Source organism: Lagenorhynchus albirostris, chromosome 19 (assembly GCF_949774975.1).
Source record: "Lagenorhynchus albirostris chromosome 19, mLagAlb1.1, whole genome shotgun sequence".
Classification (NCBI taxonomy): Eukaryota; Metazoa; Chordata; class Mammalia; order Artiodactyla; family Delphinidae; genus Lagenorhynchus; species Lagenorhynchus albirostris.
Window position 1 is genome coordinate 15,529,857 of NC_083113.1, and position 12,212 is coordinate 15,542,068.

The 12,212-nt window shown below is 34.6% G+C and overlaps 1 protein-coding gene across 3 annotated transcripts in view; it reads left to right on the forward strand.

Moving 5' to 3' along the window:
* LOC132510364 (zinc finger protein 420) overlaps positions 1–12,212 on the forward strand; it is a 171,813-nt gene that overhangs the window by 151,590 nt on the left and 8,011 nt on the right. Inside the window, exons 1-2 of one of the 3 annotated variants that reach the window (XM_060132327.1) lie at positions 5,819–5,933; positions 8,766–8,850. The exons of 1 other annotated variant lie outside the window; for it this stretch is intronic. Coding sequence is in view for 1 of the 2 variants with exons in the window: in XM_060132322.1 (XP_059988305.1) it covers positions 5,915–5,933 (19 nt within the window). In the remaining variant the exon portion in view is untranslated. Of the gene's footprint in view, positions 1–5,675; positions 5,934–8,765; positions 8,851–12,212 lie in introns of those variants that run through there. One more of the 3 variants, XM_060132322.1, reaches the window with a different exon arrangement.

Genomic DNA, 12,212 nt, shown 5'->3' on the forward strand with positions numbered 1-12,212 from the left:
GAAGGAATAGTATTATATCTGCCTTAAGTGTTGGTAGAACTTACTGGTGAAGCCATCTGGGTCTTCTCTGTAGACAGGGTGTTTTATTTTGTTTTACTAAAAATTCGATTTCTGTAATATCTATGGGGCAGTTTATATTTTCTATTTCTTCTTGTGTGACTTTTGATAATTTGTGTTTTAAGGAATTTGTCCATATCATTCATATTGTCAAATTTATTGGCATAGGGTTGCATTATCCTTTTAATGCCTGTAAGATCAGTATTCTCTTCTCCATATTGGTAATTTTTTTTCTTCATAGACTTGCTAGGAGCTTATCAACTCTATTAATCTTTTGAAAGAACAAGTTTTTTGCTTTGTTGATTCTCTGTTAAAATCCATTTTGGATCAATTGTGGATTTTGTGTTTATTTCTATTATTTCTTTTCCTCTTACTTTGGGCTTCATTTGTTCTTTAGCCAGCTCCTTAAGGTGGGAACTGATGGTACACGTTCCTTTTTTCCTAGCATTTAAAGCTATAAATTTTCCTTTAAATACTATTTTTGCTGCAGCCCACAAAATTTGGTAAGTTGTGTTTTTATTGTCATTCAGTTCAGCATATTTTTTAATGTCTTTTGTGATTTCTTCTTATGAGTTATTTAGAAGTGTGTTTAATTTGCAAATATTTGGAGGTACTACTAGACCTCTTACTGTTATTTCTAATTTAATAGTGTGTGGAAAAAGACCAGAAAATATACTCTGAACGATTCAAATTTAAAATATTTTTGATACTTTGTTTCTTTCCCATACCTGACTTAGTGCCTAGCCATGCATTGCAGTGTCCTAAGGAGTTGCAGTCCAAGGACTCAGGCCTCCCAGCCAGCCATGCTCTTATGCACATCTGCCTTCCTACCCTAAGTGCCTCCATTATGATACCTCTTTATCAGGCACCGACTTCCTTATCATGTATATGGAGGCAAACCTTGAAGATACTTTTTCTCCACTGTGACTCAGTACTCAATACTTTTCTACTTCTAGCCCTTCCCCCATCTCCCTCTCCATGAAGTGGGAGGGGTCTTTTGTTTGGTACTCCCTTGGCAGTGAGATGGTTCCATAAACCTGTGTTTATCCATTAGACCTTCTCTAGGTGCTGTTCCATGGGGGAAAATGGAACAGTGGGGGAGTCAGCACTGTCTCTGGGTTAGCCTCTTGCTTATACTAGCTGATTAGTAAGTAATTAAACATTAAAGGCTTGACTGGTACTGTCATTTGGCTGTTGTCTTGTCTTCGTCAGCTTTTCTGACAACCAGCAGCTCAGCTCTATCTAGCACAGCTCAGCTCTTGACAGTTGAGTGTGGTATTCTTGAGAGTTGGGTATGGTATCAGTTATATCATGGTACTTGATAGTGTTGTATAAATCCTCTATATTGTTACTGATTTTTAAGAATCTACTTGTATCAATTACTGAGAGAAAGATGTTAAAACTTCCAAATCTGTGAATTTGTCTCTTTCTTCCTTTAGTTCTTTCAAGTTTTACTTTATATATGTTGATACTCTTTTGTTATATCTTTACACATTTAGGATTGCTGTGTTTTCTTGATGAATTTATCATTTATTGCCAGTGTTACTCTTTGTCTATTTTGCCTTATATTAATACAGGTACACAAGCTTTCTTAGGCTTAGTGTTTGTATGGTATATATTTCTGCATTTAACTTTTTTCTAATCTTTATTGGAGTATAGTTGCTTTACAATGTTGTATTAGTTTCTTGCTTTTTCCATTTAACTTTTAACCCATCTGTTTATGTTTAAAGTGTATTTCTTGTAAAGAGCATACAATTGGAATTTGCTTTTTTATCTTGCCTTGACATTGTCTTTTTATTGGAATAGTTGGACTGTTTACCTTTAAGTTAAGTAAAATTTAGTTTAAGCCCTGCCAGGGATGGGAGCATCCATATACATGTCTTTTATGAAGAACTTGGTACTTTTTGGAGTTTAATTCATTTAAATGTATTTGTGTCTTCAGCTCTGTGATGAATTTTTTTTAAATTCTGTATTTACATCTTATCTGAATTCTTTTTTTATCGTTACGATGGGCACAGTTATCTATTGTAGCTGGAAGAAGTGGAATTTCTAATTAAATATTTATTGATCACCTATATCAATGATTCTCTGTAGGGGCAGTGACTTTCCCTAGGGATGTTTCGAAATATAACTGGGTTCTTTTGAATGTTTAAATAACTGGGTTGAGGGTGAAGGCTTCTGGCTTTTGAAGGACTGAAGCAAACCATGGATCTGGATCACAGCTTAGAAAGCTTTTCTGTAAAGGGCTAGACAGTACATATTTTAGGCTTTATGGGCCATATGGTCTCTCTTGCAGCTGTTCAACTCTGCCATTATAGTGTGAAAGTAGCCAAAGACAGTATATAAGTGAATGAATATAGATGTGTTCCAGTAAAGCTTTATTTTTAAAAATAATTGGTGGGCAGTAGTTTGCCAACTTCTAGATGTCCTGAAGTGCACAACAAAGAAATTGTCTGTGACCTGCAAAATGAGGACCATAGCTGGGGGTAAAATGTGTTTATAATTATCTGGGTCTGGCACCTCTCACGTAAAGCATTTTTTGCCTCGTTTTTTTTGAATTGCTGCACTTATCTATTTTACTATTATTGCATGGTTTTACTGTCAGCTAAATCTTTCAGGAATGCTACCATAGTTTGATTGAGAAAAGATTGTACTTTGTTTTATTCGGAAATTTACTGAGTTTTTTTAAACCATTTTAAAAAGTTACAGCACTGATGGCAACACTGCTTGTGATAAGACTTGCTAGTATCACATACTTGTAGAAGTCTTCATTTGTAGTAATGCATTTCATTGATTCTACACACACATACACACACATACATACATATATGGCCTTTTTTTAAAATGTCAACTATAAATAAAAGATGTCAACCATATTAAATGGAATATTGTAATCTTATAAATCTAAATGTGTTCATTTTAAGTAGTTGTAAGCCTAAGTATTTAACTATTTGAGCCTTCTATGTAGTTGTGTATGGTTATTAACATATTAAAGTTTAACAGTTGGTCATTATCTCTGTTTTTGATATAGTGTATATGTGTGTTTTATTACCTATAAATTTCATTTCAGAAAGAGTAAAGACGTTGTAAATGTTTCCTCTTTGTATAGAGAGAGAGCATTGAGTTTGACCAGGGTAAGAATCACCACCTGTATCTCCCCTGCTTAGTGTATATTTTGGGGATGGGAGAAAGGGACAGGAAGAGGAGAACAACAAAGATAACTCTAACTTACCGATTTGGAGGTTTGCAAAAAGCATGGTCTCATGGTTCTGTTTCTCCTCCCCAGTACTGCCTTTTCCAGACTCTGTGCTTCTCTAAGATAGGAACCCAGAAGATGATTGATCATTTCTTGCAGCTGTAAAAACCATGGCTCAGGTAAATCAGTGTTTCCTTGTGCCCTCTTCAAATAATCACTTTTTTACAGAATACATGCATGTTTGCATTCCTTATTCCTAAAAGTTCCTTCCTGACTCACCCCATTCATCAGTGTGCTTTCCAGTTTTTTCCAGTCTTATAAGTGATAGTGTCTTCCCTAAGTATGTCTTTCTAATCTAACCTATATTCACATACTTATGCAAAAGTCCAATGAGCATCTTTGACTGGGAACACTGATATAACAAAAGCAGAGTCCCTGATTTTTTAAGATTTGTACAACCACCCATGAGAAAACTTTGACCTTCTCTTTAGACCTACATTTCCTGGTTAGACAAGATAGGATTTGGTCTTGACTGGGCTTAGTGTCCATACATGGCAAACCTCGTGCTTTGTGAGCTTTTAAGATAAGGAACATATTAGGGATTGAATACAGAGAGATCAGGGATCTTCCCTGGGAATCCGTGATTGACGAATACCAGTAACATGGATCATTTTGAGATTCAACATTTTGTGCTAATCTTGAATGTGTAAGTTTAGATTATCTTTTCTACCTTTATGTTGCTTAGAATAAAGAAAAGGTAAGTTTTTAAGTGATTAATAGTAACAAGAAAGATCATTATTCACGTGATGATGCCGTTGAGAATTATAAACTCCCAAAATTAAAAAATGCTTACAAGGTTTTTATGTAACCTAAAGTGTTCAATGATGCACACTTATTAAGTCAGATATATTCATTATATGGAGCTATTCTACAGTCTATTAAAAATATTTACTAAATTATTGGTAACCAGGAAAATGCTTATGTAATATTCTGATATAATGGTGAACCTGAGGTTTCAATAAATTCTTTAATTTTATGCAAATCTTATAAGATAGAGATTTTATAAGGTTTTACAGAAAACTATACCAAATTTTTTCTTTCTTAAATAGAGAAGAAGAGAAACTTGCATTTGTTGAGAATGCATGATATGTAAGACACCTATTGTACAGGGTACTTGTGTATGCTATTTCTTTCAATTGGGACATTGCATTTACTTTATTAATTCTCAGATTTATGTGTAAAATGAGATATTCTATATGCAGGAAATATCTACAGCAACAGGCATAAAAAGGAACTTCAGAAGCACCAATTTCTTTAGTGTCTTATCCATGTAAGAGGCTTCCCAGCCTATTTGCTCTGTTGCCTTCTTCACGGAGAGCTCTCTATCATCTCCCCTTCCATTGAAAAAATATTTTCTTTATTTCCACAACTAGTATTATGTTTGTGTTTCAGAGATCAGTGATGTTCAGGGATGTTGCCATTGACTTCTCTCAGGAAGAGTGGGAATGCCTGGACTCTGCTCAAAGGGATTTGTATAGAGATGTGATGTTGGAGAACTATAGTAACTTGGTGTCACTAGGTAAGGATATCTACCCCTAGTATTTCAGGATCTACCTTTGGAATGGCTGCTTTCTTTTCTGTTATTTCAATGTTGTTTTTAAGTGATTAACTGAATTTCTTATTATTCTCCAAGGAATAGTTTCAAATTACTGGAAGTAGACATGGATGGTTTCATTGGGCACATTTATCTTCTCCAGCCTTCAAATATAATTGCCTGTCTTCCTTCTGTCTTGATTTTCCCATCTAAATGATGACTTTAGTCTTTGGACTCTTCAAGTCGCTGGAATATAATTGTCTCTTGCCCCTTCAGTTCTCTTTCCCCCTGTAACAACCCTTTTATGTAAACTTGGGAGTCATTTCCTTTCCAGATTTTTTTTTATATTTAGATTTATATCATTTGTCTCCATTCTTTAAAATGTACTCATTTATTCAAAATATATTTATTTATTGAGGGGCCTATTCTATGCCAATGACTGTAGTAGGCATTGGAGAAATAATGATCTAAACAAGGTTCCTATTCTGGTGAAACTTACATTCTTGTGGGAGAAATACAAAATAAATAAGGAAACAAAAATATATGTGTATGTGTGTGCATATTTATGTGCATATATTTATTTAATAAATATAAAAATTGCAGGTAGCAATAAACAGTATGAATAAAGGTGAAGTAGAATAGGCAGAGAAAGAACTAAATGGGGAATGGGGGGGTAGGTTATTTTAGATAGGTAGATTTTGTAGAAACCTCTCTAAGAAAGTAATATTTGAACAAAGACTTTACCAAAGTAGGGGCATGAGTCAGGCCAGTATCTGGAGGAACAGTATTCCAGGCAGTTGGAATAGTAGGTGTAAAGGACTTGGGCTGGGCATTAACTTTGTAGGAGGAACAGAAAAACATTATATCTAAAGAAAAGTGAATGATAGAGTAATAAGAAGGATAGTTAAAGAATAGAAAAAAAGGAGTTGAAATTTTATTCTCTAAGGTGGTGCCCTCTGAATCCTGGCCGAAGCAAATGCAAATTCTCTCTGGAGGAAAGTAAGAGGGCTTTTAGAATTCTCACAAATTAATCAACAAAAGATGAGCTCACAAAGATCATCAAACCCATGAGGAAACAGGTCACAGGTGAGTTGATAAGTAATCTAAGGAAACAACAGATCGCATGGTAAAAGATTTAACATATTGGAATTTTTAAATGTAAATATAAACTATTGGTGAAATACTTAAAGAAATAAATTACAAAAATGAAAAGCAATAAAAGATTTTTATAAAGGAACAGATGTGAAAGAGAACTAAATTGAACATTTCTAAAGGTTCTGTTCTTTTTAAAAATAATTATTCTAAGGTTGATAAATTTGCATGAAAATTATTCTCTCTATAAAAAGACGTCATAAAGAAAGTAAATGACAAGCCGTGAATTGGGTGAAGATAATTGCAATGCATATTGACAAGAATTAAGTTAGTATCTAGAATATAAAAAGCTCCTATAGATGGTTAAGAAAATGGTAAATAACCTTTTTGAAAAATTGGATAAAAGACATTTATAGGCAGTTCAAGGAAAAGGAAATGCAAATAGCCAATAATCATGAAAAACTGTTCAACCTCACTAGCAATCAGGAAATGCAAATTAAAACCACAGTGAGATAATTATTTCACATGCCCTAGATTGGCAAAAATTGAGAAGTATGACAGTACCAAGTGTTTACAACTTTTAAATGCAGAAGTGCTATATACCTCATTATTCATAAAAGCCAAAAAGTGGAATGACCCAAATGTCTATCAGCTGATGAATAGATGAGTAAAATTGGTGTATCCTTACAATGGAATATTAGTAAGCAATAAAAAAGAATGAAGTTCTGATACATACTACAATATGGATGAACCTTGAAAACATGCTAAATGAACGAAGCCAGACACAAAGACTACATATTGTATAATTCCATTTATATGAAATGTCCACAATAGACAAATCCATAGAGACAGGAAGTAGATTAGTGGTTGCCTAGCACTGAGGTGGGAGCTGGGAGGTGAGGGTGGATTGGAAAATGAAAATGACTGCCAATAGGTATGGGGTTTCTTTTTGAGGTGATAAAAATGTTATAAAATTTGATTGTGGTGATTATTGTACAATTCTATGAATATACTAAAAACTGTTGAATTGTATGTACTCTAAATGAATGAACTGTAGGTATATGAATTGTATGTGAGTAGATCTGTTTTTTTAAGTGTTCTGTACCTTACTGATGTCAGTATCAATTGGCGTAATCACTTTGGAAAAATATATAGAAATTATTTCTAAACTTTTAGAAAAGTATTTATTTATATTTATTTGGTTGCACTGGGTCTTAATTGCAGCACACGGGATCTTCATTGTGGCATACAGGATCTTTAGTTGCAGCATGTGGAATCTTCTAGTTGTGGCATGCAGGCTCTTAGTTGCAGCATGCGGGATCTAGTTCCCTGACCAGGGATGGAACCCAGGCCCCTTGCATTGGGAGCATGGAGTCTTAACCACAGGACCACCAGAGAAGTCCCTGTTTCTAAATTTATATGCACTTTGGAAATAGCAAGAGACCTTTTAAAAATTCCAGATCCCAGGCCACATCCCAGACCAATTAAGTCACAATTATGGACACGGGACAGAGATATTATTTTTTGAATTTCCCTAGGTTGTTCAAATAAATGTTCAGCCATGTTTGGTAACTACTGTAATATGATATTATCTGAGAATTTATTTTTAAAATTTAATTGTTACTGCCGGTATGCTTGGATTTATTTCTCTCCTATTTTATGCTTTTGGATTACTCTCTTGATCTTCTTTGCTTCCTTTTAAAATCTTTCCTTAATCAGGATGGGTACAGTTTTTTTGTTTTTTGTATTTTTTAAACTCCACTTCCTCCCTTGTTTAGTTTGGAAGGTATACACTATTTGTTACCTTTACTTTTTTATCACATGCATTTTATTTATCTTAATGCAAATGCAGTTTTGTAGTTTCTTAAATTATAATGATGTTTGAAAAAATATACATTTTTAATGGAAATTAAACATTTTACTAGATATTAATTGTTTTTATTAATAATAAAACGTAGTTATTCAAGCCACATATAATATTTGGTTTGCATACTACTTTGTAGAGGTCTTGTAATAAACTATATGCCTCACTCTCATCCCTAGGATTTCAAGGCCAACAAGTTAAAAAACACAGATATCAAGGACTTTATCTACCTTGAAATAAATTGGTGGCTGCTGTGGCAGTGAATTGAGGTTTATAGAGAGATGTGATATTTTCATCTCTATGTCAAATACATATTTTATTTTCACAAAATTCTTGTCAGGCGTGTACCAGCAGTGTATGACTTACTCTTTTTCTACACTTTGACCAACACTAGATATCATCACTTAAAAATATCTGTAAATTTGTAGATAAAAAATTGAATAACATATTGCCGTGATTACTGGTGAGTTTAAATATTTTGAGAGTATTTCTGCCTGTTTTGGTCATTTAATCATTATCATTATTGTTTGTGTCACTTAACAAGTACGTACTTAAGAAAGGCTATAGTTAATGTCTTCCTTCTCCCAGGACAATATAAAGAATCTTAGAATGTTTTAACTTGGGTTAATCTTTCCTATTTAATATGTTATTGTTGACTAATATTTTAATTGTTTTCTTTTAACCTCCCAAAATGGGCATTATTTTTGTTTTACAAAATGGCAATATTTGGTTGTAGATTTATTTACATGAATATCGTTTTATTTGCACACTATTCATCTTCCATCATACCTTCATACTGCGATCATTTTATTTATCATGAAATACATTAAGCAAGACCTATTGTTAGTAAATACTCTTCATTTATATTTCTGTTGTTGCAATATAACCTTGTTTTATCTTCATTCTTGCCTGATGATTTAACTGGGTATGGAATTCTATACTGACAATTATTTTTTTCTCAGCATTCTGTAGATATTATTCCACTGTCTTCTGGCTTCTGTTGTTGCTCTTGAGAAGTCTACCATCTGTCTCATTGTTGTTCCTTTTGTAAGTAATCTGTATTTTCTCTCTGGCTGTGTTTTTTTTTAAGATCTTAATATAATTGATTATATTGTTTTATTTCTAGGACTTGTTATTTTCCCTCTCCCCTAGATCTTACTTTTCTTCTATATATTCTTTTCCTCATGGTTTTGATTTTATATTTTCATATATTTTAAGCATTTATATTACATGTGTCATTCAACAATTACAATTTCTGGGGAACCGGTCTAATTCTGCAGTTTCTTGCAAGCATAGGGGCTCTTGTGTAATGATGAATTATCCATAGCATTTTTTCTTCTTTTCATTGAGAGTCTAGGGTAAGACAAAAATGTACCTTGTCATTTTCCTTTGAGATCAGATGGATTTTTCTTTTCCTTTCTCTGAACTGTAGGCCTTGGACAGTTCTGATTTTGTGAAGAGGTTCAGTGCTAGTCCTTGACGTTTAGTGGGCCCAAGGCTTTTTGTCTCTTGGGTTTTTTTCATTCCAGTAAGGTATAAACTTTTGGGCAATTGAAGTCAACAAATGTCCTGAGGGTAGCTGTGACTTCAGAGCATGCTGACCTCTAGTATCTGATGATCTCTTCATTTTGCCCCCTTTGGATCTGCTTTATTTTCCTTTAAGCATGGCATACTTGTAAAAGGGTATTTGATATATATTATCTAGCATTTCATGGTGTTTTGGGGAAATCTGATGCACCATTCACATACTTTCAATATTGAATCCTTCTTTCTTTGAACATGCTATATCTACTTTTCTTTTTATGTCCTTCTGTAAAGTTTCATTGCCTTTTTAAAAGGTCTTGCACATTTCTTGTTAAGTAATTTCCTCAGTACTTTATAAATTTTGTTGATATTATAAATAGAAATATTTTCTTCTCAGACAAAAATCATATATATACATACATATATAGGTAGAGCAAAATATTGCTTTCTGTAAATTGATAATAACCTTATAGAAATATCTAATAGTTTTGTGATGGATCATGTTGGATTTCTAGGTAGATAATTTTGCTCTATACATATAATGTGTGATCCCTTTCTTTTCTATTTGTACCATTTTGTGAAAACTAATCAGTAGGAGCTGAATATTTGACTGTATCACAATTTGAAAACAATTATTGTCTTTTTTCAGACTTTATTGGGAGTGCTTCTAAAGTTTAAAGTTTTTTTATTAAGTATGTTTCTGTCGGTTTCTGGTAAATACCCTTAATTAGGTTAAGGAAGAGCCATTAGAGTTTTTAATAGACAGTCTGAAAATACATTTTCTGATGTTGAACTATTTCTGCATTTGTGGGGTAAACCTTATTTGATAATGATGTATTAGTCCTTAAATACACAGCTGGATTCTATGTTGCTAATATTTTCTTTTAAAAATTTACCTATGTTTGTGAGATTGGATTAGTTTTCCACAGAGTGGACTGTTTGTGAGCTTTCTTTGTCCAGTTTTGTTACCCGAGTTCATTTAACTTTGTAAAATGACTTGGGTGGATTTCCATGTTTTTTTATGTTCAACAACAGTTATATATGATCTTGCCAATAATACCATCAGTCATCAGTATCTGTTGCTTTTTAGGAGCACAGACATTGAACTCAAATTTTAAATTCTTAAACAAGTGGCCCAAATGGTCAATTATTGAAATCAATCAAGATCTCTAAAACGAAGGAGCCTTAGTGTGGGGAGACAGCCTGATTCAACCTGCCTCTTTATCTAATCATGTGCCTGGCAATGTGTTTATTTGATCCAGACATGGTTGAAGTGAATGCCTTGACAGTCAAAGCTTAAGTCATACTCTTGCATTACAAAAAAGAAAAAAAAAGCCAACTGTAAGGCTTAACACTATAGGAAGGCATGGAGAAGAGTTGCAGAATTTCTGTGCCCTCTCCAGGTGCACCACCCTTCTAGCACTTCAAAGTGTTCACTGACCCAGAAGCTCTCTGAACCCCTCCTGTTAGGATTTTTCATGGAGGCTTCATTATGTAGGCATGATTGATTAACTCAGTGGCCATTAGCAATTAATTCAAATTCCAACCTCTCTCCCTTTTTCAGAGGTGGGGAGTGGCTGAAAGTTCCAATGCTTTAATTACATGGTTGGTTCCCCTGGCAACCAGCTCCTGTCCTTGGGGGCTTTCCAAAACTCACCTCATTAACATAAACTCATGTGGTTGAAAGGGACATGTTATGAATAACTAAAAACATTCTTTTTACCTTTATCACTCAGGAAATTCTGAGAGTTTAAGGAGCTTTCTCCCAGAAAACAGGGACAAAGTCCAAATATACTGCTTCTTATTATATCACAATATTATAGTCCTCTACCTTGACTGTGGATTTATCAGTTTCTCTTTGTATGGCTATCAATTTTTGCTTATTTACTTCAGAGCTAAGTTGTTAGTTGCCTAAGGCCATGACTGTTCTGATTCCTCTTGCCTGACTCTAAGATGATTGCCCTGAGCTGATTTTACTGGAAACTGATAAAGAACTCCTACAAACTTAAGCTTCATCAATCTACCTCCCTGCACCCATAGTCATTCTGCCTCTTTTCCTATTATCATAGATGAATTTCTGTGCTTTTATCTAAGTCCAGTACCTCCACTTATATACTAAATGCCAGTCCTACTCATCTGTTTGAGGACATTGTTGAAGTGATTGCTCTCTTAGTCTCCTGAAACATCAGCTTGTCTATATCTGTTATAATTGGTTTTTTTTGTTTGTTTGTTTATTTAGTTTTGGCTGTGTTGGGTCTTCGTTTCTGTGCGTGGGCTTTCTCTAGTTGCGGTGAGTGGGGGCCACTCTTCATCGCGGTGCACGGGCCTCTCACTGTCGCGGCCTCTCTTGTTGTGGAGCACAAGCTCCAGACGCGCAGGCTCAGTAGTTGTGGCTCACGGGCCTAGTTGCTCCGCGGCATGTGGGATCTTCCCAGACCAGGGCTCGAACCCGTGTCCCCTGCATTGGCAGGCAGATTCTCAGCCGCTGCGCCACCAGGGAAGCCCTGTTATAATCGTTTTTATCAGCATGTTACCAAACTCAGGTTCGGCTATTCACCACTTGAAAACTAATACTTGAAAGACAAGTGTTGGTTAGAAAAGAAAAGGTTGCTTTATTCAGGAGGCTTGCAACCTGGAGAGAAGGAGGACTTGTGTCCCAGAGCCAACTCCGAAGATTCTGCTTGGCCATGAAAGTTTTTAAAGGGATAAAAGGGGAAACGATCTCAGTTAATCATTAAGGTAGCGGGTCAGATTCCTAGTCATTTTCCATTACGTGCAGACTTACTGACTCTTGTGATCTTCCTTTAGATGCTATCTTGTTCATGTAGTTTGCTCGTGGGATTACTGAAAGGAAGGCTGGGGAAAGGATCTTGTCATCCGTTAAT